The sequence below is a fragment of the Gambusia affinis genome, linkage group LG06 (genome assembly GCF_019740435.1).
Source record: "Gambusia affinis linkage group LG06, SWU_Gaff_1.0, whole genome shotgun sequence".
NCBI lineage: Eukaryota > Metazoa > Chordata > Actinopteri > Cyprinodontiformes > Poeciliidae > Gambusia > Gambusia affinis.
Genome location: NC_057873.1, coordinates 12,949,230 through 12,975,283, shown reverse-complemented (window position 1 = coordinate 12,975,283; position 26,054 = coordinate 12,949,230). Strand labels below are relative to the sequence as shown.

Genomic DNA, 26,054 nt, shown 5'->3' with positions numbered 1-26,054 from the left:
GTATGAACTTGTATATTTTCATACATATGATATACAGTGCAGACCAAAGGTTTGGACACACCTTCTCATTGAATTCAATTAGACAGTGTGTCCAAACTTTTGGTCTGTATTGTACATCGGGCACTAAAATCTAAACTGCCAACAGGTTTCTCCTGCCAGTGACTTGCTGTACATTTGCTTTGACTAATTTCTATCTGACATAATCAGATTTTCTGACCTTTAAAACATGTACATTTTCTTCAGATTTTATAAAACACATAAATAAAACAGTTCAATATACTTGGAGTAACTCAATAAAGATATTTGAAGAATAGTGTATTATTTATTTCATGACAAATTATAAAGTCAATCCAGTTTAAAGGCGTTTATGCTTTAATTTATGTTATAAATTTCTGAGTCTTGGCGGTGGGGAGCTCTACTCTGCCAACTGTACGTGCACTATTATATGATTGGTTGTTGTAGTTGTCTCATTGACCAATGAGCGCAGAGCTCCCGTAAAAAACTGTTTTTGTTTTGCTTGGGATGTAGTCAAACTGGAGGAGTTAGTAGAGGGCACACTGACAAAAATCAAGATTTAGTTTTGCTTCTGACAGTTTATTTTCTTTTTTAAAGCAAGAATTTTGAGTCCACTTTTCTCATCATGTGAAAACAGTGTCATCAAGCTACCTTCAAGAGCGTCTGCCTTTCAAAACAAAAGACGGACATTTTCAGATTTTTTTTTACTAACTCCTTACTTGATTGTAAAAACCGTTGATCCTAACAATAAGCTACACAGAAAATGATCAAAAACAGTATTTTATTGCGAGATTCTGGCGGCTGCTCTTATAGTTTGAGTTACGTGAGTCTTTTATTTTGAAGGTAATCGGATGTTGTTTTGTTAGCCTCACTCGTTTGACAACAGATATTGCAGAATCTCAGCCCGTTTTGTGTAGTTTATTACTTGGCCTGTATAACAAAGAACGATAAATGTATTTAATGCCGTAAGTCCGTCTGTTAACAGCTGCAACATGGCGCTGTTGGCTAACCATTTGTTGGCTTTGTAAAACTGTTCTGATGAAGGAGGTAACGACCATTATCGTGGTATAATCGACTCTTTTACATCTGAAGGTAAGTTCAATACTGCTTTTGGCAGAAAATATGCTGTATTACCTATTTCCACAGATGCTTTTAATATTCTACTGCAACGTTTTTGTTTTTCACAAGGTTGCAAAGCCCATATTGGGGCTTCACTTTTAAATTTGGCCAGGGTCTGTCTCGTGTTGATTTATGTGTACATGAGAGGAGCAGTGCAAAAGGAAGCGTCTGAGAGAGAGCTGGTCTTGAAGTTGAATGTTACATAACACAACAGGGGCAGGAAGGAGAGGTGTGGTGCATTCACGGAACCACCGCCGCTGATTTTATCGTAAACACGAGGGGAGAAAGCTTCGATAAATTAAACATCCTTATGCTCTAAATCCCCTGTGACAGATAAAGATAGAATATATGCACAGCTGATTATTTTTATTAGATTTTTGTTGTGTATTTCGACACCGGAAGATAATAGGAAGATGCCAGGTCATGTCCAATTGTTAGAGGATTAAGTTGTTTTTGTATTGTATTTTGTACCTATGGAACTGAAAGCTATTAATTAAATTTTTTAATTGATAGCTTTCAGTTCCACTGTGAAGTAATTGTCGTAACTTCAGAAAAGTTGTTGTTCTCAGTTTAGACCTGTTACACCCTCAATATCACTGTAGCCATGAATGAATGTAATACAAAAATGCATGTTTAAAAAAAGAATAACCGTATTCATCAAATTAAAACAAGAGGACAATGATTGAGTAATGCCCCCCTTGTCCAGCGCCTTAGTTTAGACAACCATGGGGGGGGGGGGGGGGTTTACATTTGAAGCTGTGCTATAATGTCTTTTGAGAGAATAGATTGAATAGTTCTTCATGAGATATGATACTGCTGTAAACCTCTAACGTCAACTTGTCTTTTGTGTCCCTTAGTCTTCCTGATGATATTTCTTCATAACTATTCTCTTAGAGGTCTTTTCAGTATATCTGTTCTGTGAACAGATATACTGAAATTCTTCTAACTACTACTTATGTAATTTCCCAAAGCAGTTATTTCCTCTGGACATTCACAGAGTAAAGGCACCTGAATACAAAAAATAAAAATTTGATCTTTTCTCTTCCATTCACTTCAGTTCTAGTCACGGCTTAAGGTTTATAATTTAAAATTTCAATAAATTACATAAAAACTTGGGGTTGCAACATGGTAAACCTGGTTAAGTTCCAGTGATATTAATACTATTGCAAGTAGCGTTTTACCAAAATGTTTTATCTTGTAGTAAATACTGTATTTTTTTTAAGGGCCGTCATGCCGAAAGAGCAGCTTTGTTTCAGAAAAAATGATCCCTGTGCACCATCAAGCAAGAATGCAAAAGATAAGAGCAACAGCAGTACCTTACTGGAAATACGTGACTCGAAGCATGCAGTTGATTCTAACAGGAGAGGCTCCAGCTGCAGCTCAGAAAAAGACTCCGGGTATTCTGGTGAGTTAAAGTCTCTGTGGTAAATGTGTGCATATAGCCTAATAAGCTACGTAAAACTACTTTAATGTACAAAAATAAGCCAACCTCACAATATATCAAAAATTTGTGTTAAAGATGTTTTCCTGTAGGCTACATCTACAGGAAATCTCAACAAAACAGACATTCTGGCCAGAAGATGACTCAGAGCTGAAGGATGTTGGTTCAAATTTTGTCTGTCGGGCATCTTGTATTTGGAGCTATACGATACCAAGGAAAACAACATGCAAATGTTGCAGGAATTATACTCCAAATAAACATATATAGCACAAGCAGATCTTGGCAAGTTGATATAACCTCTTGGAGCCTGAGTCATCCAAAGGTTTTTCCTCTTTTCTGCATTGTAAAACCCTTGCTTAGCGTATCACATTAGACATCCAATCATAAACTAGATTCAATTATTGAACAGAATTAAAACCCAAATTTGCATTCAAAGATTAATACATTAATCAAAGCTAAGACTTATTTTATTGTTTATAAGCTTTTCCAAACTTTAAAATGTGATCTAAAATCCTTACACAAGCTCCCTGTAGCTCAAAGAATAGATTTTAAATAATGTTAGTTTATAAATTATTGAATGGCTTAACAACACAATACATTAAAGATCTGCTGTTGTTGTATTAACCCTCCAGATCTCTCAGGTCTTCTAGTTTTGGTCTGCTCTGCATCCCCAGAACCAGAACCAAAAACTGTAAAACAGCTGAAATACTGAGTGCCTTTAAATCTAGACTAAAATCCTACCTGCTTAGAGTTGAGTTTGAACCATAATACGTGGAACATTGAAATGTGCTATACAAAAACACTTATTGATTGTGAAAACAGATTCATCATATAATTTGTTACAACTGGGCATTTTATAAAATGCAGAAGTTTTGAAGGGTTTGTTCCCAAGACGCCTGACAAAGATTTGAACCCTGTTAACTCATTCTGTGTTCTCTGATCCCCAGACGGTTCCGACTGGCAGCAGACAGATAATGAGGACCAGAAGAGTATCAAAAGTCAGCTGAGATTTGTAGAACATGCAGAGGCTCCACAAACTGGTCAATCTAAAGTACATGGTGGCAGAAATACTGGAAATCCTGCTGTAATGTCAACCAAACTCATTGACCAACCCATCTACATTATCAAGGTAATTACACTAGTAAATAAGTTTTGTCACAGATACTCAAATGGAAAACATAGAAATAAATTAAAATCTGTAGGAACAAAAATAGGAAGCTGTTTTTGAGGTCAAGAGTTTGTTTTAAAGTCTTTCAATTCAAGTTCTATCTATGTGTGACAATGTTTTCAGTGGTTCTTTGAACAACAGTTTGGTACTGCCTTCTGCCTTCTTACAACACGTAGCTTCTTAAAAGACGTTTAAGACGTGCCATGTTTATTCCTGAATGATAAAGCTGCTTTCTTCTTTTCTCTGTTCCTTTACCCAACAGCCAGCCACAACCCTGAAAAGAAGTCAGTGGCATGTAAATAACAGCATGAGGATAAGCAACCATGTTGTTTCTCAACATATGATCAGCCTGGATCAGCCAAGCTTTGTGCCAGCATCAATTCAGCTTATCAAGCCTTTCAAGCACCAAAATTCGAGAGTCACAGGAAATAAAATAAACAACAACTACCTTCCTATTCTTAAGTCTTACCCTCGCATAGCACCACATCCTATCAAGAAACCACTTGACAAGTCTTTATCAAACCAGGAATCCCAATATTTGAGCAAGAGGATGTGCACCGAACGCAAGACTGAAGACAATTCAGTGACTACAGGTCCGTCGGAGGAACATCATCACAACCAACCAACAGTTTCAAACTCTGTCCTGTTGAGTACCTTGCCAAGCAGAAACAGTTTGTCCTCCTCCACCATCACCATTTCTTCCACAAACCCAGGATCTCCATCCATCTCTAGTCTGCACACTGCGTCTTCTGATCACTCAGACGGAGGACGTCAAAGGAAAGTCAACTCTAGTCCTCACCACCGGCGATTCCTCAACACGGTACAACTTCTCAGACAGTCGGGTCTGTTGGACATTACCTTGCGTACAAAGGAGCTCCTTCGCCAGAGCAATAGCACTGAGCAGGAGATTTCCCAGCTGCGTCAACACACAGAGTTACTCTGCCAGGCTGTCAGCAACCCAGCCCACAGCCTTAACGGTGTCACAGCCTGGGAACATGTGAGTCAGGCCATGGCAGAGTCTGGCAGCTATCCCAACCTCAACATGACACACAAATCTTGGAAGCCATTACATCCGGATCCAATTAGTCAACCACAAAGTATTTCTTTAGGTGACATAAAAATACTACAAGCTGCTGAAGGCTCATGCCTTTCTAACACCAGCTCAGAGCAATCTCAGGTTGACCAAGATGAGAAAGTTGAGATCAGAGACAGATCTCCAGGCATTGTGACCATAATGTCTCCTGATAGTTCTACTGGTTAGGATGATCTACAGTGCCTTCAAATTTGAGATAACTAGCCTGGTTGCTGTGCCTTACCTAAATACTCACCTTCACTGACATTTTCTTCTTGCCTTACAACCTTGAATCAAAATTATTTTTTGAGGAATTTGGATAATTTGACAAGCTAGAAATACTTTTTGTGAAATATATCTAGATCAGAGATCTGAAATAAGTAAAAAAAAAAAAAGTTTTTTCTAAGGTAAAAAGCATTGACTCTCCTCAAAATAATTCCTTCTTGGGCGCTGTAATGAAAGCACATTTACTGCAGTCAATCTCTGGAATTGGATAAGATTAATTGTGGGTGGAAAAGGAAAAAAGGTGACTGAAGTCCTGGAGAACTGTTGCTCCTGACCACTGAATGAATTACAATGTGCTTTTGGACTTGTGCCCAGTACTTCCTGTCCTTTATCACCTGAACTCACTGTAATGTAGTCTCTGTGAAGCATCGCTTTTAAAATTATTGAATGGCTTAACATGTTGCGTTTACTTGACTTTTGGAAACTGATTCAAAAATAATCCATTTAAACTTCAATTTAAAACTTATGAAACTCAACTCATGAAAAAGAGGAATAAAGTAAATGGATTCAGAACAAGTGGGACAGCGGTCCCATTTGGGTGCCTGTTTAAAAATAGCTGTGTCAAAACTAGGTGATTCTGAAAACCTGCTTGGATTTCTGTGGTATTTTAAAAAAAGGCTTTGATTTCTTTACTGTGTCAATTTCAAGCCACAAATATACTGTCAATAGATTAGCAGAACTGTCCATCACTAAAATACACACTAAACAATTTAAAATCAACCTTTATAAGCAACATTAGACCATGTTAGTCTTTAAAATGAATCACAGCTACATCTAATGTTGTTACAGATGAAGACGGTGGGCAGTCTGTCAACCAGCCTCAGCTGGTTGTTAAACTACTTCACTGTTTGTTTCTTTGCTCCAAGATACCAAGAAGTATCTTGTCACTCAGTCTCTTATCTAGTCTATAGCAAAGCGCCTTGTCAGGTATTTTTGTGTGTGTGTGCGTGTGTGTGTGTGTGTGTGTTGATAGTCTGAGCTTGGTTTGCTGTGTGTCATTTTGTATTGTAGGCTTTTTTAATAACTCCACAATGCGCTTCAAATGATATGTGATTATTTTGCTTAACCCCTTTTTAAGACATGCACAGAATAAATGAGCAGCAGCAAAATTATTTGATGAACCATAATCTTATGTAGCTGCTGTCATCTCTGCTGATTGTTTTTTGTGATTTTTCATAGGGTTTTTGGACTTTTACTTTACTAATATATAAAACGTTTCAGTGTAAGTTTGAAAGTTTGACTGTGTTTATTGGGAGTTAGTTTTACAAGGACAAGAGGTTAGAAGCAATGGATGGATAACCATTAAAACTCTCATTCTCATATTTCCATTGAGTACTAAAGAGTATTGGAATTTAGTTAGAGCTGAAAATAAATAAAAAGCAATCTTATTGATTGGATGTAACATGAATTATATTTATGTTACGTATCTATTGTCCCCTTTTCTAAAATGATAATAATAATATCCAGTGTATCATAAACTGATACAAAAAGCTTTTACCTAAATAATGATCAGTAATCATCTGGGAGTAAAAGTGTTATTTTGAGGATACAACAGGCAGGCCTGACGGTCAAAGTTTTCACATTTCAAGTGGTTCTTGGAGGATTTTTCAGAATTGTAAGCTATTTAAATAAAGCAGTTTGTGAAAAGTTTCTCTAATGTTTGTGTATCTGTATATTTCTACAGTGTGTCTCCTCTACTCATGAAGAAAAACTTTGTGGGTTCTAATAAATCACGCATAGAAATATAATTTGTTGTTAGATAAGAATACTGTTTTCCTGTTATTCAAATGTATATGTAATTTTATCCCAATTCTGTGTTTTTTTAAACGTACTATTGCAAGTTTCTGTTGACTTTAATAGAATTCCCCTTTCTTATTGCCCTTTTCTTAAATGATCAGATTCAGAAATCTTAAGATTTAAGGGAAATATTTCAGGATGTCGATTTATTGGCACAGGAAGTAGCAGGAGGTCTGTGTTTCAGGTCTTTGCAACAAACTCTGAGTTACTTTGAACGCGTTTGAGGCAGTGCTGTTAAATCGTGGGTTTCATTTGTGGCTGTTGTGTCACAGGAGAGCAACAGGTGAGGCTGGTTAACATGTTAAATTGTAAATTTAAGGAGTTCCAGGTACATCAGTCTATACATCTGCTGTCAGTTGGCAATGAACGGCTGCATCAGGTCAACACCCTTGTTTTGCAGCTCAGCTCCTCTTATTTGAGTTGGTGAGTCACTTAGAGCAGGCTGGCACAAGAACTGGAGGCGCTGCAAAACAGTAAAGAAGATCTGCATTGGTAAGTTCAAAGGAACATATTTGCTACTAGACTATGCTGTTGCTGTGTTATTACTGTTGATTTTTGCCACATCAGGATTAATATATGAAATACAGTCCTTAACATAAAATGTTCATAGTTTTAAAAGATCTACTTTGTAATGTAACTTTACAGAATAGAAATGTAGAGATATTCTTTATCTTTAACAGGGTTATCCGCATCTACAGGTGATGTAAATCTGCAAAAAGTTGTCTTGCACTTTTTTATAAAATTTTAACCACTGTTTAGCCTATTGGTCTTAAGGACAAATGACCTGACATTCTGATTCACAATGCCATAGCGAATCTTCTTTTTTTAAGGATCCACATAGGGATTCATTTTCATTTCATCAGTATTTTCCAAATCCTACCTGAATTTCTCCACAGTTTGGAAATTAAATACTGTGTTTTCTTTACAATAAAAAATCTTAAATCTAATTTGAATAAAACATTGCAATGCTTTCTCACCTGTCTAGGTGTGCCACTTGTGGTCATCATCTTATAAAGTGCCCACCCAGGTACAAGCAGGATGGAGGAGAGAGCCAGCACCCAGCCCAACACATAAGCCCAGGATGGGTAGACATACCAGCGATTAAAGGTCAGAGGCTGATATTCCACTAAGGAACATATGAAAGATCCCTGAAAGGGCAAACAGGATTGGTTTAGTTAGACTCTAAGGATTAAGGATAAATAATTACTGAATTCAACAGTTCACATCTGGTCCAGTTAACCAAAAGCACTCGGACAGAGAGACAGGTGACTCACCAGTGAGACCAGTGGTGTGAGGTAAAGCCAGCAGATTTTGAAGAAAGGATTGGCCTTCACCCCTGTCATATCCTCAATGATGCCATACAACCGATCTGCCCCTAAATAATTGCATATTGATGAGATTGTATTGCACTTGTTTGAAAGACATGTTGAAATATTTAACAGTTAATCAGTCATTTCTTTTATAGGTTTCCAATGTTTAAAAAACATTTTACATTTATTAAGACTCCAACTAAAGGCGTGTAAAATAAAACACTTCATATTATTTCATCTTTCATTGCAGTAGCACAATTTGAAATAAGCACTATTAGTCCAACCTTTCATTTGTGTAATCTTTTGCAGTGAGACGGCAAGGTTGAAAAATACTTTTTATATGAAATCAGGTGGTCCACAATATTTTGTTTGTATATCCTTCCTTTGCCAATAGAACATCTTCTAGTCTCCTATAGAATTTTACAAGAGATATTGTGAAGAAGGGGGAACTTTGACCTTCCCTCACTGCACAATGTCTCTAGGTCACAGCTTACCAATTTTGAAAATTGAAACACGTTAAAACATGCATAGCATCAGTCTACGTACCAAACACCCAGCCCATTGACAGAGTTTCAAACACACAGAGGAAGAGGATGCAGGCTCCATTACATGCATAGTAGTCAAACAGCTGGAACACAAACATCCCTCCCTTGGAACAACAGCAAAAGAGAAAGAAAATCATTTTATTACTTTAAATTTGTGAATGACGATTTCATCCACACATCATGACCTCACATTTGTGACAAAAAACAATTGTACAAGAACGATTCAGTGTTGAAAGGTGTAAAACATTAAAGTTTTAACGTTGAACACAGACTTCGGTGATCATGACGAGTTGAGAGAAGAAGCAAATCAGACAGAAGAACAGGAGGAAGCTCTCCCGGCGTCCTGCCCGTCGCATAACTCTGGGAAACATGTCAATGATGGACGTCATCACTACCTCCATGGCGACAAACTGAGCAGAGAGAGGATAAAACAGAATTAGGTTTTCAGATGAATACTTATGATCCTCCTCCAGTGGCCTGGGCAGCTTACTTGTGTGTCCAGACCCAAGAGGATGAGCATGACAAAGAAGCAGATGGACCAGAGCTGGGGCAGAGGCATCATGGCCACCGCCTGAGGGTATGCGATGAATGCCAGGCCTGGACCTGGAAAACAAAGCCAAAGTGATGATTTAATAATCTCCTCCTTTTAATATGCTTTTATTAATCCATCAACTGCCCTACCAGGTAAAAACCAAACTAATAACACTGCAGAATTTTATAGACTACCCAATGTATAAACAGACATTTTTTCTAAGGCATTAATTTTTTTTTAATTTTTTTCAAACAAAACCTAATTGTTTAGGGCAATAACATGTGCTTCCTGGAATCAATGAAAGTTTTAGAGCTTCATGTGTAAGATCAATTTGGAAGGTTGTCATGTTACAACCACAAACAACTGGGATTTTATGTCATGGATCAACACCAGCTGCTGAATAATTGTGAGGGGTAGAAGAATTACTGGGAACGGTTCTCATTTTCAGTTTTGAAAATAAAAATATGCTAAACCAAGCATGCACAATGTTTGTGTTCAGGCCCCGTTTGATCAACCATACATAGAGTCAAACCTTTGTTGTAGCTGCAAGTTTTTTTGGGTTTGTTTCAGCATTTCATGGAGACAACATGTTTTTCTATTACATGAAGATTCTTTATAATAATCCTTTAGTCCTACTAAGAAAGTGAGCCTCAGCCTCCAAGTCTTTTCAGTCACTATCAAGTTCCCTTGATAGTGAAATTAGCCCCATCCATTTTTCCATCAACTCTACCCAGGTTTCCTGTCCCTGCTAAAAAAAAAAAAAAGAAAAAACGTCCCCACAGAACTTCCATAAAGATGAGATTACATATGACTGAAAATGTGTAAATATGCACCTGACTCAGCCACCTCTGCAATGGGAATGCCTTGCTGATGAGCCATGAAACCCAGCACAGAGAACACGGCGAACCCAGCTACCACACTGGTACCACTGTTCAGGCAACACAGCCACAGGCAGTCCCTAACAAAACACAGCAATGCCACATTCATTGTGCTTGATACATGGATAATATACTTCAGTAGATTTGCAGAAGGCCTATCGACACCAACAAGCTCATCAGTGGACACATTTGTCTCAAAACCCAGCTGTCTTCAATCTTTTATCCCTCAGAGCCTACCTGAGGGTCAGTGAGTCGTGACGGTTCAGGAAGAAGATAAAAAACGACTCCTTCAAGGGCGCCGGGAAGAGTTAGTCCTCGAATCAAAAGGATTAACAACATGACATATGGGAAGGTGGCAGTGAAGTACACCACCTGAAAAAAGGGAAAACGCAAGCTCACAATTTGAAGCCAAACTTTGAACAGCACCTACTACATTTTTGGCATCTTTGGCAGTCGTGTGTACTATGTGGTAGCAATAAGCTGTTGCATAATTTCACTGAAATTCTGAAAAGAGTTAACATCCAGGTTAACATCCCTGAGTAGATTTTTATTTTTTATTTTTTGAGTTCTGAAAAGTCAATTTTGGTATTCTCTAAGCAAAACATGTAGTTCTTTAAAGTCCAGTGAATGTGGAACAGTTTGCACATGTTTACATATGTGATGTTCAGAAAAGACTTCTTTATTTTTCTTGCCTGCCATGTATTCCAAACCACTGGCTTTTGTACCTACCGGTTGTCATGGAGACCACCAGATATCATTCTGCGTTGGAGTACTGACTTGTTTAGCTCTTGTACCACTCCTTTATCCTCATTGTGAATGGCTTTATAACAAATTCTTCCTTTTTAAATGCTGACTACATAAAATAGTCTTCTGAGTGACATACTATTTATACAAAAAGGTAATTAGGGGACAAGGATCAACAACTGAAACTTCTTAGACATTCTGAATAACTAAAAATATTAAGTTAAAGTTGCATGCATTAGACTTTTTTTCTGCTAATAACTATACCACCAGTGGTTCTGTTAAAAAGATCAGCTGACCTTTCCTGTGGACTTGACTCCTTTCCAGATGCAGAAGTAGCAAATGATCCACATTACAATCAAGCACAACAGCACCTCCCACCTGATGCTGCCCACCTCCTCAATTCCCCCTGAGATAGCCAGGACACGCCGTCTAAAAATCAAAAACACATTTCATATCGGCCTCATAAGTAGCTGAGCAGCTTCCTTGTCTTCACTTACTCCCAGAATTCTGTGGCCGCTGAGGTGGAATTAGTCCTGTTGGTCCACTGGAAGGTGCTGTTTGTTGAAAAGTCCACACAGTCCCCTGAGAAGATGATGGTAAAAAAGTTCTGTCACTATGGTTCTGTGATTATGTTGCGTCCGACAGCTAGGAACATTTTTAACACATTTGCATGCAACCTGTGTTCCAGTAGTTGTCACAACTGGCCCAGGGGAGCTGGGAGCTGAAGGAGAAGATGAAATAGAGCAAAGCCCAGGACAGAATGATGATGTACGTCATGCAGCTGTAGAAGAGGATCACCTGCCCTCCAAAGCCTATACCTGCAGAGCAGAAAACAACAAAAGCCTTGATTTATCCAGTGACTGAAGTGAGATATTCCAATTAGACACAAATGTAAAGTTAGAAAAATGACTGAATCAGGTTAATGTTTGAACCCTGAGGAAAGTCCTAGATATCAACAATCTTAACCTTTGACAAATGTGGGCCAACAATCTGAAAGGACTCATTTAAGAATTGATTAAATATTTCTACATTTCCTGTTATTATTCTAAACTTTACAGGCGAACCATCCATTTTATATTTTGACCTTATAAGTCAAAAGCCCTGTTTATGATATTTCACTTTCTCTGTTTCCAAAGAATAAAGTTCTGCAGAGGTTACCTTCTGCAAGCGGACACATCTTCCTCCAGCAGGTGATGCCCCCCTCCTGTGTGTACTGGCCCATGGTCGTTTCAAGCAGGAACAGAGGTACGCCACAGGTCACCACAAAAACCAGATATGGCACCAAGAATGCACCTGATTTTACAAAAATAATCAGTTACTTGGCTTAGAGGACCAAAACAACAAATTAAGACACTAGATTCTGATATTTGCATTGCATTGGAACCATTTTCTTTACGTTTTTGAGCAGTAGCTTTGCAAACACACTCATCTCGCAATCAGTAACATATGAATTTTATTAGGATTTTATGTGAAAGACCAACATAAAATCATTGTGAGAGGATCATTGTGAAGAGGAAGGAAACCTTGTATCATATTTCTTCCATTTCTCTACTATGCACTTGTTTGCGTTGGCGTCTCAACTAAAATCCTGACATAATATGTTGAAGTTTGCATTTGAAACAGAAGGAAACGTAGAAAGACACGACTCCTTAAATGTCTTATTGCCAAAAACGTAAAGTAAAATAATTTCCTAAAAATATTTAGAATATAACAATGCAGGAAACCATTTATAAAATCAAAGGCATTGGAACCATTGGAGCAGAGTCTGCAGATCACTTTCACAGCTTGTTTCTCAATACTGAAAAGTTACATTTCTAAATAAAGTAATGCACAAGATTTCTTTGTAAGGTTTTAATATTTTAGGTTTCCATGAAGGATAATGTTCTCCTGGAAGAATTTGAACCTTGAGTTAAAATCATTTAATGTTTCGACTGTTTCGACAATCATCCATTGGTCTTGGGAACAGGAACGTTGCCCTTTGGCTCTTTGCATGAAATCAAAACATCCGAGACATTTTTTCATTATTTATTTTCTTTCAGTTTTTTTTTCAGTTATCTGTTCAAGTGATTTCTATCAATCTCTAAAACTGCGGGTTTCTCACAGAGATGATTTGAAGACATCACCTCAAGTTGACAAGAAAATTTTTTTAAAACAGTTAAATCCCCAGAAAACATGGAACAAATCTCCTGCTTTGTTTTACCCTTCACTTTCATAGAGCTCATTGCTTTGGTATTTGCAGTGGAAAGCAAATATTGCTTTTATCCCCAAATTTACAGCTTTGCATAATATACTTTTTGTAAAATTGTGATTTAGCTGACTGATGCATCTCATCTTGCCTTTTATTTCTAAAAACGTATATATATATATATATATATATATATATATATATATATATATATATATATATATATATATATATATATATATATATATATATATATATGCTGTATATTATTTAAATTCGGGTTGCTGACCTGACTGATTTCCACATAATTTTGTTCAGGTTTTCTTATCGTAAAGTGAAGCTATGATTATCAGTTAAAATCCAACATCACCTTACCCCCTCCATTTTTGTAGCAGAGGTAAGGAAACCTCCAGACGTTGCCGAGGCCGACAACATTTCCAGCCACGGCCAGGAGAAACTCCACCTTGCTCCCCCAGTGTCCTCTCTCCTCCACCTCAGGTGGAAGCTCTTTCTGGGCACATTTTTCATTCAACATATCAGCGGGTTTGGTCTAGACCCAGAGTTTTTCTTGATCTCTGAACTCCGTGTCTGGTTGTCTTTCTATGTACCACAGACATGTAATGAGCAACTGTATAGGTGGTTAATCAGTTTTCAGTGCAATTGTAAATTATTTCCAAGCTGACTATGATGTTGGAGCCTGTTGTAGAGCTCTTGGCAAATGTGAAACTGATGTAAATTAGATCAGTAATCATTGGGCTTTTTACAGCATAGCTGTCAAAATAGCTAAATCAAAAGAAAAGGTTTAACAAAAACAAAAGAAAAGTTTCATCACCATCTTAGTCCTTAAAGACAGTTGAGAACATTTGTGGAGTGAGCTGAAGGGAAGAAAATGCACATCTGGATGTATAGAAATATTGTAGAAAGAAGAATGGAGAAATTTCTCCCATGCTCAGTGGGCTCCAAAAGAGACTATTAAGTTCTAGTGGTAAAAGAGAGCTGTTCAAAGAATTAACAGGAGAGGTATGAATAAGCGTGAAGCCAGGAATTTTCTGAAAGGTAATTATTTCCCATTGTTTTCTCGTCCCACTAATTAACTGTATTCAAATTAAATATTACATTCATTAAAAGTTTGCGGTGAGAGATCATGGTGTCGCAAAGGATTCATGTATTTGGAGCCTTTTTACACATCTTTATTAGTGGTGCCAATAGGTGTGGGTGGTGATAAAATTATTTATCCTTTTTCATCTTCCTGCTATGACCATTTCAGTGCTGCCCTACACTTTCCTCACTAAAATGTACCATCTATTACTTAAAAAAAAAAATTTTTTCATAACCTATTAGGAAAGTTGTTTTTTGTGTTCCACATTAAAGCATTATCAGCCTTTATTTGAATTAAGTACACTTCCTGTTATACTTTTCTCTAACAGCTTGTATGAAGTTAGAAGCAAAACATTTGTAATTACATAGATCTACATCAGTGGAGACCACAGCAGGCCCACCAGCAGGAAAACGACGCCCGTCAGTGCTGCTCGTCCAGTTCCACTGGTTTCTGTGGTCGTGTCACTCTCTACCCTCTGCTGGTCAGATGTCAGAATGCAGCGCTTCATATTTCCAGCTTTGTCCCACACCAGCAGCTCTGCTTGAGCTGAGCAGCAGCTGGACGTGTACATGACCCACAGAGGCTGCGATGAACCCAATCTCCACTCAGACACATTCAGAAGGGGCTCCCCTGTCCATAACCTGGCTCTGTGGTGGTGATGCTGATGGTGGCCGGTTGTTTTGTTTTTGTGTGGGTGTTGATGCTCCAGGCCGGGCAGGGTCTCCTCAAAGCTGTCCTCCGTGGGTGGCGGGTTGCGGAAAACTGTCAAAACACCGTCGCCTTTCTGCATCTGAAGGGCAGCGAGGCCAGAGTGGACATCATCAGACACGACCAGAGACACCCTCCAGTTGGACTTGGTGCAATCCGCCGAACAGGCAGAGTGGATCCGTGCAGCAGAGCAAGACGGTGGAGATCTGTCTGCATCCTGTCAGAAAGCAATGACAATGACCATTCAAGGAGGAGTCTGTACTAAAAGCTCGAAAATATGAATCAAATACTTTCTTTTGCTCACCAAAGGGACCACAGTTAAAAATGTCACTGCATAGTTTGAGTCCAGTGAGTTCAGTGCGTGAACAGTGAGCGTGAGCGTCACGGTGGCTCCAGCCTCAGCCGTGGCAGCAGTGAGGAGGCTCACCTCTGCATCAAAAGACTCTTGTTCCCCAACAAACAACCTGATTAACAAAACGTCAAAATTTGCATTATTGTGAGTGACGATTTCTAACATAGAGTTAAAGAATCTCCCTGTAGCAGATTTATTTCTATTCTGTCTGCGTACCCGTGTGGCCCCCTGGTCAGAAGATAACCACAGTCATCATCGGCCGTTAGATTAAAAGGTTGAGCAGGACCGTGGTTGTAGATGGTGAAGATCACCACTGTGCGGTGGCCTGGTACGAGCTGGGGGGTCGACATCATCTGAGGAGATTAAGATACATAAAGTGATAAGTGAACTATTAAAACTATAGAGTTAAATTACAGTAAATGGACAAAACTGGACATGTTTAAATACATGTCCATTTATTTGGTAAAGGATAGAAAAGGTCCCTAGATTGGCTTCCAATTAAAAGGTTATTTTAGTGTTTATTATGGAATCTTGGCAAGTTTTAATAACCTTGAATTTTTTGTTTGACTGGTCAAACAAAAACTGAATTATTCTGCACTTGCACTCTTGATTGCTTTTTAAACTCACTTTAAAATATTCTGTTTTTGAAAACAAGCAGGAATTTTCTGAACATTTGTTTCAGATTAGCACTAACTTAGATTAAGACAAGCATGGAAACAGTGAAAATCAACTCAGCAATGCCAAATTGATTAAAAACAAAAATTCAATTTTATTTTATTATTTTTTTTTTTTACCTTTATCTGAACGTGAGTGGGCTGAATCTTCTCTGTGGAAACTCTCTCCAGCTTGTTCCCTCTGCTGTCAGAGCCTGCAAGTTGAACACTGAAGGGAACTGTGGGGACGTGGTCCACGAAGCCCACAAGCTCCTCCAAGCCGTGGGCGGGCGCAGACGAAGACTGATTCAGCTTCACCTCCTGAAGACTCTCTCCTTCAGCACCAAGCAGAGTCGCGTAAAACGACCCCTTTTGAGATTGGCCTGTCACTGTGAGCACCAGGAAAGCTGGGGCACCTGACAGATATATATGTAATGTATGGTAACCACACATTCAAGTAGCAGGATTTTTAAAGATGCACATTAACACCCAATAAATAAACAATGCTTCACCTGCCACAGGACTGCCCTCCACTCTGGCCAGACCTGGGTGTGTATCATTAGTCACAGTGGCAAAGTAGTACAGGAAGTCTACACTGCTGTCACCTGGTAGTATGAATCAGAAAACAAAGATTTCTGAGACTGACTTTTCACTTCTGGTCTATAGATATGTTTGTTTTGTTTCTTAGGTTTTTTTTTGTTTACCTATAACAGTGAAGGTTAGGTGATCGTCGCTCTTGACTTGCAGCTTCCATTGACCAGCCTGAACAGGAGGCAAGAGTTTGATACGATACAAACCCTGGAAGTGCTCCAACTCTGCTAGATGGCCTTGCTCTCTCAGCATAGATTGTCTTTGGTCTGAAAATTGAGGACATTAACAGATGACTCAACCATCTTCAGGTTGAACAGAACACTGCAACCAGATTTCAGACCAAATCACAGTAGTTTTGTCACATTGCACTGCTACTCATCCCCATGCATTGACTCCTCAACCACTCCAGAGTACACTTTAGGATCTTGGGCTTTGAATGGCCCATCACCAGAACACATGTTGGGACTTTCTAGCAGATCCCTAAGATTAGGTGACCAGAGCCTGCTGGTTGTGTCACATACAGAGCTGGAAGCTAAAAACCTTCTCATCAGCAATACAGGACTCTGCAATACTTTCCCCTCTCCTTTGACTTTAAGGCTGGTTTTACAATAGCTTTCAATTAATTATTCAATGTACTTATGTCTAATGGCTTTGATGTTTTTTGTGGACAACTCTTTGTGATCTATACCTTGAAAGGTCCTACATAAATAACATTTTACATATTTATTTGTTCAAAAGGAATTCTAAGAAGGTAATAATAAAGTGAGTCAGAAGGAGAAGGAATAAGAGACTTTTGCTTTTTGATCTAGATTTTCATATTCAGATACATTCTCCTGACATTGCATTGGATGACACATTTTTGGAAACCGTGCCAACATTACCGGACGGACTGGTGAGGATACACTCAGTCATGGTGCCCGTTACGTGTAGGATGATGTTTTCTACTGAGCTGTCAACTCTGAAGGAATGCACAGACATTAACTCTGGATCACTTTTTGCACGGAGGAGGGTCACCTGAGAAGAAAAGAGTGGTTCGGTATGCAGCTTTGATTCACAGCTAAAAGTGTGATATATTTAAAAAAAAACATGGAGTTAACTATTTACCTTGCCCACAGCAGTGTTGTCCTCCACTATGGTGGAGACCTTGTGAATGTCAGAGTTGGTGGTGAAAACAGCCATTCCTCCTGACACGACCGACAGGGAGGAGTAGAGAGAGAAACGATTCGGGGACAGAGGTTTCTTACTGCTCCTCTTCCTCCTACTCCTTTTCTGTGTCGGCTCTTCAGTGAGGAGAAATGTTATCTGCAGAAAGAGCAACCGCGAAGGTGAACACAAAAACCTCTTCCTATGTAGCAGTCTGCTTGTGATTTCAGTGTGTATGCCTTGTTGTTCAAGGCCCACACAGCAAGTGCATTAAAAAATTAAATAATGTGGCTCATAAATAGAAGTACTGATATTTCCATAATTATTTATGGAAATATGCAGAATGATTTTGTGCAACAGGTCAAATGATTTTAAAAAACAAATTTAATAATAACATGCAATCAGTTCAAATGTTTACAATTTTATAAAGAGTGTAAATATTTTAGTTGTTATACATTTACTTATCTGTTGATTTCAACAGCGCTTCCAATGCTGGGGAAATTTTAAAAAGTCTCTTCTTTAAAGTTGAACCCACCTTGCTCCGTTTCTCAAGCGCGAGCGCCTTCACAGCATCAAAGAGATAAGCATCTTTGGGAGAAGCGTCAGTGAACACAAAGATTTCAGACTCTGGTGGGCTGTGAGTGAGGGCCAGCTGTGAACACACATACTGGTCATTAGCATGTACATATTTTTGTTTTGGGCAGAACTCACTTCTTCTTCACAAAGCCTGGCAACTACCTAAGTGTTGAGCAGAAACAAAGCCACCAATCAAACGACAATGGCAAACACTGGCGTCGTGTGGATAAAAAGGAGACCTACAATTATATTTCACAGTCTTCTAGAAAGTCATTACTCAAGACTTCCGCCAGATCAGTGTGGAAAATTCCATAATGCACTGAGGACATTCTGCATAAACAAATTCATCCATCCATCTTATCCTTTTACGACAGGGGTGTCAAAGTCAAATGGACGGAGGGCCAAATAAAAAATTTAGCTACAAGCCGAGGGCCGGACTGATCGAATGTTCATTGAGATTTTTTTAAATGACGCATTTGGTCTAGTGCAGCGGACCGGCCCAAGCCTTCGTAAATTTCCTGCGGACGGTGGGGGGGGGGGGATGCGCGCGGTGAGGATCGAACGGGGGGGGGGGGGCGTTGCGTGCGTTGTGAGGATGTAGGGGGGGGGGGGGTGCGTGCGTTGTGGGGATCGAACGGGGGGGGCACCCCGTCGCATTTTTTTCAGACGGGGTGCCGGCTTGCTGCGGGCCGGTTCTAATAATAAATCAAGATCATCCCAGGGGCCGTAGAAAATCTTCTCGCGGGCCGGATGTGGCCCGCGGGCCTTGACTCTGACATATGTGTTTTACGATCACAGCTGTCACTGGGAGTTAAGGTACACTGTGGACAAGGTTTGGTTTTGTTTGGTGAAAAATACATGCTGTTATATATGACTTGAAAAACTAATTTTAACATTTGAAGGACGCCAGAAGATCATGTCTGAGTATTTTTAAAGTCTAATGTTCCACAGAATTGTTACTCTTGAAGCTAGTTCAGAAAGTTGGGAATAAAAAGAAAAAATAAAAATAAAAAAAACTTGTTTTACTACCATTTTCAGCTACAGTATCTACAAGATAATGTATCAGCTACATTTTCTAAAAGACAATAAATGGATTTTAAAAATTGTTAAAACAAAAACCTAGATAGTGTGACATTCTTTTGAATGCAGCTCGACTTTTGCAAGCTTTGCAGGGCCAGATAATCTAAGTCACTTCTTCTCTGGCAAGTAGCTCAAGCTCAGTCAGATTGGACAGAGAAGACTTAGATACAAATGACTGTCACAGTTAGAGGAAAACTAGAGAATAGTTGGTCAGCAACTGCTTTGTAAATCAGGTCTGGGTCTTTATCAGAAGTGTTCTTAAACATTGCCAGAAAACATTATTTACAAACATTTTCTTTTGTTTAGTGTTATCAAAGTGTTTTTTTGTTGTTTTTTTTACTCTGAATATTTTAGCTTCTAAATTTACCTGAATGGCGGAAAAACACATTTCTGGTTCATCTCCTCCTCCCAGAGCCATCAGGGCTTCCATGTGCCGCATGAACTGGTTTGGATCATCAGCTTCATAAACTGGTCCAAATTCTTTGAAATTAAAGAAATATATTATTATGAAAATAATAAAATTAAAGTTACAAGAAAAAACTTTATAATAGATGCAATCCAAATACTAAATCACTTTACACAATATGTTTGTTTCTGTATCTGTTGTTCTAAGAAAGCATAAAAAAGAAGTGTTATCCCAAGAAAAAGAAATATATGCTGCAAGATTTTGCAAGATAATTTTATGGCAAACTTTTACTTTCATGATTTGGATTTTTTCTTGAAAAATAATAGGATAACTGGTGATTGTTGCAGGATAAAAAGCTTTAGAAGGCCACGTAGCTGTGGTGAATGATGCATTTTTATCTTTTACAGGAAGATGGAAACATCCTGCTGATAAAACCTATGCAAGTGACGACAGATCAATCCAACCCCTTATATTTTACCATGAATTTACTGAACTGAGGTCATCAGAAATTAAACTTTGTTCATTTTCAATCATTTCCTTGCTTTTACTCGTCAATTTGGAATATTTGATATAATTTTCATATTCTAAATATTTCCACACAAAGATTTCCATTAACAATATTCAATTAGAGTAGAAGTGCTTAGTTTTTTATATACATGACAGACGTGTTAAGACTATTGGCTATTTAAAACTATTGGCACCCTTGATAATTTTTTTTATCGGGGTAAATTTATTTATTTACATAAAAAAATGAAATAAATGAATTTGTCTGTTATCTCATAAAATTAATCCCAAATTGAAAATGTCACAGAAATTCTCCCACTGTCACCATTTTCCTTTTTTTTCCACACTCGCCAACTTCTTCACTTTGGACAGGTTTAGATGTGTTTTGTTGCAGATATTTAGGATGATCAACACACAACCACTGTACTTAAATGACAAGTTCTCCTATGTTTCCACTTTGGAACAAAGTTAGCCTACTTGTTATAAACCTGAGGAAAAGATGAAGAAGTGAACTGTATGAAAGAATAAATTGCTGTGCTACAGCTCCATTTACTTGTGAAGGGTGTCAGCAGAAAGTGAAAGTAGGGTCACCTGGATCATGGAAGGGCACAAGCAGAAAGGTGCCAGGCTGCTCTGCACGGCTCTGGATGATGGAGTGAGCCCTGAGTCGGGCGGCGGTGATCTCCTCAAACATGCTGCCTGTGGTGTCCATGACAAACACCAAAGCTGGAGCCTGCCTCACGCTGAAGAGCCTGTCAGCGGAAGTTTGTCATTGATTAATACAGTAGTACTGAGAGAACTGCATTAGGCGTTTGTAGCATTTCATAGGATTAGTCTCAGCGTACTTGAGGAAGGCCTTAGGGCCCACAGTGTCTTTAAGATCTCTCAGGGCAGTCTGGGTAGCTATGGCAGCCAAACCTGCAGCTTCCACATGGAGGTAATGGTGAGGGGAGAACATTAATGAGGTGCTGTCTTTGTTTATCCCCCCTCTGGAGCTCAGAAGACTACTTTTGTCAAAAATGCCTCCATGGCTGCATTTGCCTGTAAGAGAAAGGTTGGTTCTGCTGAGGTTCACAGGCTGACCAAGAAGAATGAATAAATACCTCTCAATGAAAAAAAAATAAAGAATCCACTGAACTGCAGATGAACTTTTACCTTTAGGCTTAAAGGGAAAAGAGCTGCTGGTGTACCCGGTGGTGAGCAGGTTTGAGTTTTTCAGAGTCGGTAGGAGATTGTTTCTGCAGGTAGGAGTGAAGCAGTCCTTACAGGTCGGTGTATCTTCTGCCAGCATAACAAACAAACACATTTTCAGATGGAACTAAACTAGTTGAAACACAGATGATAAATTTTTATTCCTCATTATTCAAAAATAATAATTTAGTGCCTCTTTTTAATGCAATATATGCTGTGAAGGAACTCTTTATTGACACACAAAGTAGAATACTATGGTCATCAGAGGTACTAAGTACCATTGTGAAAGTGTGCCATGTTACTGGTCATAACAAGCAACAAAATTCATTCATTTCAATTCCAGTTGCAAATATCACTGACATCACACTGTAGTTACAAGAAGCTCCATGTGTACTTTTCTATCTTTCATTATAAATTATATTTTATTTTATTATATATGCAGAATAGATAAAAAAAACATACATTGGTATTTACAAATAGCATTAATAGAAGACACATTTATCTTGATGTCAGTGACATTTTTATCATATTGAAGATCTGAACAGTTTACCTTTAGCTAAAGGAAAAGCAGGCTCATCTGGCTGCAGGAGATGCAGGTAAACTGATTTTTTGCCCATCTCCACCCAGTTACTATGACTGTAGAAATCCTGATATAAAGAAATTGTTTCACCATTAAGAAAAAAAAAACTTTTAATTTTCCAAATAGCTATTAATAAAAATGAAAAGAACAGAAACTGTGAGGAGGACAGTATTATGATTGTTATCAGGTTCGGTTTGTACCTGTAAGGCATGGGACAACTGGCCCAAGCTGTGACGGGCGCTCGCGTACTCTTTGGCTCGTACTGAGAGAATAATCTGAGTCCAGAACTCCCGAAGCTTCGCAATAGAGTGGTCAATTCTTTCTGAGTCAAAGTGGTAAACTGGGTTAGCTCCAGTGGCACTCTTCAGGTCCATGTTTGCGTTAGAGTTCACCACTTCTCTCACGGCTCTCCAGAATCCACGGCCAAGGTAAATCTGTGAGTAAAAGAAGATTTGTTGCCTTCTGGTGATTTGTAAGCTGATATATTGTTATCACAATCTCTTCTTATTTAAACAGAAAATAAACAAAGTCAACATAACCTCACATTTTCCTCTCCTTGGAGGTTTTGCTGTTTTGTGGTGTCCCTCAGGACCTCCAGGGAAACTTTGATGATGGCCTGTTCTGTGATGTACTGGTGTGTGTATGAGTCAAAGGACAGAATCAAAACTTTGGACCAGAAGTTGGGAAAGAACCCCATGCATGGTGACACCAGGAACAGAAGACACAGCAACAAGGACCAGAACATCGGTCTCTGACGTCTGCCGCAGGTTCCTCTATCTTGTGACATAATGAGTCAGTAGGCAAGAAGGTTTAGAGGCAAGACTTAAAATTCAGACAGACACTTAGCAAATTATCCATTCTCCAAAAATGTGACTGGATCTGCAGTTTGGAAGAAGAACACCAACAACAGGGTTTGCATCAACATGTTGATTATCACCAAATCATATTGTTTAATAAGATGTTTCCTTTTTCTGTGTTTATCTTCCTCCTCCCACTTCCACTCATTCCTGTTCTTGTTCTCAGCCTTTTGTTCTTATTGTTCTCAGTTTGTTTTTAACAAGCACCATGAGCTGGGATGTTCTCACACAGTCTCATGCTTTGTTTCAGTGTTTCCCAGAGATACTGAAACAAATCATGTGGCCTGTAAACAGCATCACCCTCCATCCCACCAGTTTGTATTCAACAGGTGTCAAACCGATGACTTGAGTGCATAACATATGGGGTATGCATGGTATGTATGGGAGTCGCATTTCTTTATTCTTCCTATCCTATCTGTTTTTCAAGCAATTTCATTTTACCTGTACTATATTAACTAAGGATAAGCAAAATTTGACCTTCCATTCTACATGAATATCTCTTTTCTGCAGTCTCTTGAGGGTCTGTTAAATCTGAACCATCTGTATAAGAGCTTAATCAAACCGTCTTACCTCAGTTCAGGGAGGATGTTTTGCAGTGTTCTGGCTTTTTCCTGTTAGCAAACTTTTATAGAGAGATGAAACGGTACAGAACCACAACAAATCAGAGTGCACTCGGCAACACCGCAACCTGTGAAGCAGAAGATTCTTTTGCTGCCTGTGTATATCTGCCTGTGAAGGGAAAAAAAATCCTCTCATTTGTCTGTCCTTGGGTCCTTATTTGCAGATGGTAGAGGAAAAATAACAAAGGAATGACAACCAAGATATGAACTTTGAAAAAACTTTGTTGCCCTTGGATAAGAGTCTGAATGATGCTGCTGGTTCTTCACTTTGTTTCATACTGTTTCTTACCACGAGGCAGAAGATCTCATTTTGCAGCCTCCCCATTGTAGCCTCCTGCTCCTTCTAGCCCCCATTAATCCATGGTGCATTGATTCAATACAATAGGGTTGCATATATTACCAACCGGGGTGTTCAGGCTAGGCATACCCCAACCCCCCTCCATACCCTCCAACCATCACTCTCAGTTTTTCTCACAAGATGAAAAAGAAAACACTGCTTGTCAAAAACTTTAACTCCCAGACATGTTTCTCCTCTCCATGTTCCCAAAGCTGATGTCTAGGTTGGTTAAGACAAAACAGAAAATTATCATCCTTTTTGTCTTTCTTGTCAGTTAATATCATTTTTCAAGAGGATTGGTTGATTTAAAAAAGAGAAGAAGGACCTCACAAATACTATTGAATTAAGTGCCAAAAAAAAAAAGATTTTAGGAGTTGTGAGTGAGGGAGGTGAAGTCTGCTAAACCCCAGACTTTACTGGAAATCGGATTTCAGTAATGGTTTCCTGTTTTGAAATGTGTCTAGTTTTCCTGTTGAGCTACTTTTGGGTCTGTCTTTGCAGTCAACCCAGTTCAACAACAATATGGTTTCTGTAAACCAGAAACTCCATATTTCAAATGTAACAATTGATGCTATTCGTTCTCTCAAAAAAGCCAGGAACCTCAGAAGGTGTAAGAATACTGCATTATAAAGCACTCCGTGTATTGTTCTCCTTAAGGAGATTGTCCTATGTTCCCATTTATACTTTTTTTTTTTGTTCATTTCTGTTTGAGCTCTGTGGTGCTGTATTTCCCCCTCTGTGCTACAAGGACGTGGTCTGTCAACAAAATTCAGTAAAGCTAAACATTTGAATGTTGTCATTAGATAATCTTTGACAGCTACAACATATAATTCTCAATAAAACTACTGCTGAATCTAGCATATTCGTTCTTTTGTATACAGAGTTCACCATCAAGTACCAATTGTCATCAAATATCAATTTTGGAGCTTTAAGTATTGTAATCACATCCCACAGTATTTTAAAAGCAAACATGGACAGTCACTTTTCTGCAGTCAGAGTTATTAGAAGACAAAATAAGTACCCATGTGTATGCTTACTTTTTAGGCTACTTTATTTGGATGTTGTGAATTGCAGAAATTGTTTCACATTTTGATATGTGGTTGGAAACAAAAACTTTAAATTTAATAAGGCCTATATAAAGCAGAAAACAAACAAATAAGAAAATCATATTCCAATATGGATTGCTTGGGTTAGTTGTTGAAGTGTATTGAAGGTTTAAGTGGTCGTCTTTAACTAAGGCTCAGAGAGATGCAGTAGTGAAGACTCTGGTAGACGGGCTTAGATGAATGAAAAGAGGATTGTGTAAACCCATATTACAAATCAGTGCACATAATCTGAGGAAAATCAAAGACAATAGAGTTTTTAAAAGAGATACAGTCACTGTGTTTCCTTATTGGTTACAGACTACACACAAACAGCTTTCCATATTGACACCATTATGTCTAACCATCGTACTTCTGCACTCTGAATGTTCCAGCAGAAGATTGTCTTTATTGGCACACACCTTCATATAAGGTGGCTTGCTGCTCTGCATTATTTTGTTATCACATTCTGGATTAATACATTTCCTTTTGGTTCAGTCAAGCTTAAAGGTTGTTAGCGTAGAAGATCATCCGTAATTTACACTTTTATTATGAAGAGGAAAATAAAGGATCTCTTTTCACATGAACATGCTGCCTTGAAATGCAACTTTGTACTTATAAAATATATAAATAACTACATTAATTACAAAAATTTGTTGTAATTAATGTAGTTAATTTAACGTTTTTTTTCTATTTTTAAGGATATGCAAAATAAAGAAAGTAATAAAAAATTACAATCAGTCATACATGTCACAATATTTCTGCCTCTGGATAGTGATTGAAGACGATTTTTTTAAAACTGACGGAGAGAAAATAATTTATTGCCATTTGCACAAATAAACAATAAAAGCACATTGAAATTCTTGTGTGTTTTGTCAACTCAAGAAAGGTATTTAAAAGATATAAAAGTTTTCCATTTAAAAATAAAACCTGAAGAACGTTAGAAGCCGTCTTTAAAACTAAGACCTGAGCTCAATTTCAATGCTTTACTTTATCTTAAAATAGTTATCAAATAATTTAGAATGCTTTGTCATTTCATGTGAATCGGTTGTTGCAGTCCATGACACACTTAAGAGGAAACGAGGTACAGTCTGATAAAGAATAAGGAAGTAAAAACGTTACAGGTAAAAAATAAATTTGCTCAAAATGTACGTATGCAGGAGGCTGGGCTTCGCTATCAATGC

At 38.3% G+C, this 26,054-nt stretch overlaps 2 protein-coding genes and 1 pseudogene across 3 annotated transcripts; 1 reads left to right on the top strand and 2 right to left on the bottom strand.

Annotated features, from left to right (window-relative positions):
- The first annotated feature begins 533 nt into the window (after positions 1-533).
- si:ch211-132b12.7 (uncharacterized protein LOC564531 homolog) lies at positions 534-6,742 on the top strand. 2 transcript variants are annotated; one of them, XM_044118941.1, is made up of 5 exons: positions 534-858; positions 1,001-1,107; positions 2,358-2,539; positions 3,523-3,704; positions 4,006-6,714. In XM_044118941.1, the coding sequence occupies exons 3-5, from the start codon at positions 2,365-2,367 to the stop codon at positions 5,002-5,004; spliced, it is 1,356 nt and encodes a 451-aa protein (XP_043974876.1). In that variant the 5' UTR covers positions 534-858; positions 1,001-1,107; positions 2,358-2,364; the 3' UTR covers positions 5,005-6,714. The 2 variants fall into 2 exon arrangements, with proteins under 2 accessions (XP_043974876.1, XP_043974875.1); XM_044118940.1 differs by having other exon boundaries at positions 534-1,107; positions 4,006-6,742.
- Positions 6,743-6,844: 102 nt separating this feature from the next.
- LOC122832315 lies at positions 6,845-14,314 on the bottom strand (annotated as a pseudogene).
- Positions 14,315-14,445: 131 nt separating this feature from the next.
- On the bottom strand, positions 14,446-23,596 carry vwa7 (von Willebrand factor A domain containing 7). Its single transcript, XM_044118939.1, has 17 exons — positions 23,402-23,596; positions 22,519-22,853; positions 22,175-22,408; positions 21,945-22,041; positions 21,359-21,484; positions 21,049-21,244; positions 20,795-20,955; positions 19,661-19,773; positions 18,173-18,289; positions 17,599-17,796; positions 17,376-17,508; positions 16,608-16,760; positions 16,416-16,508; positions 16,045-16,319; positions 15,467-15,603; positions 15,203-15,362; positions 14,446-15,115 (listed from the first exon to the last, which is right to left on the bottom strand). Exons 2-17 carry the CDS (start codon positions 22,759-22,761, stop codon positions 14,561-14,563), a joined length of 2,991 nt encoding a protein of 996 aa, XP_043974874.1. The 5' UTR covers positions 22,762-22,853; positions 23,402-23,596; the 3' UTR covers positions 14,446-14,560.
- Between the last annotated feature and the right edge of the window lie 2,458 nt (positions 23,597-26,054).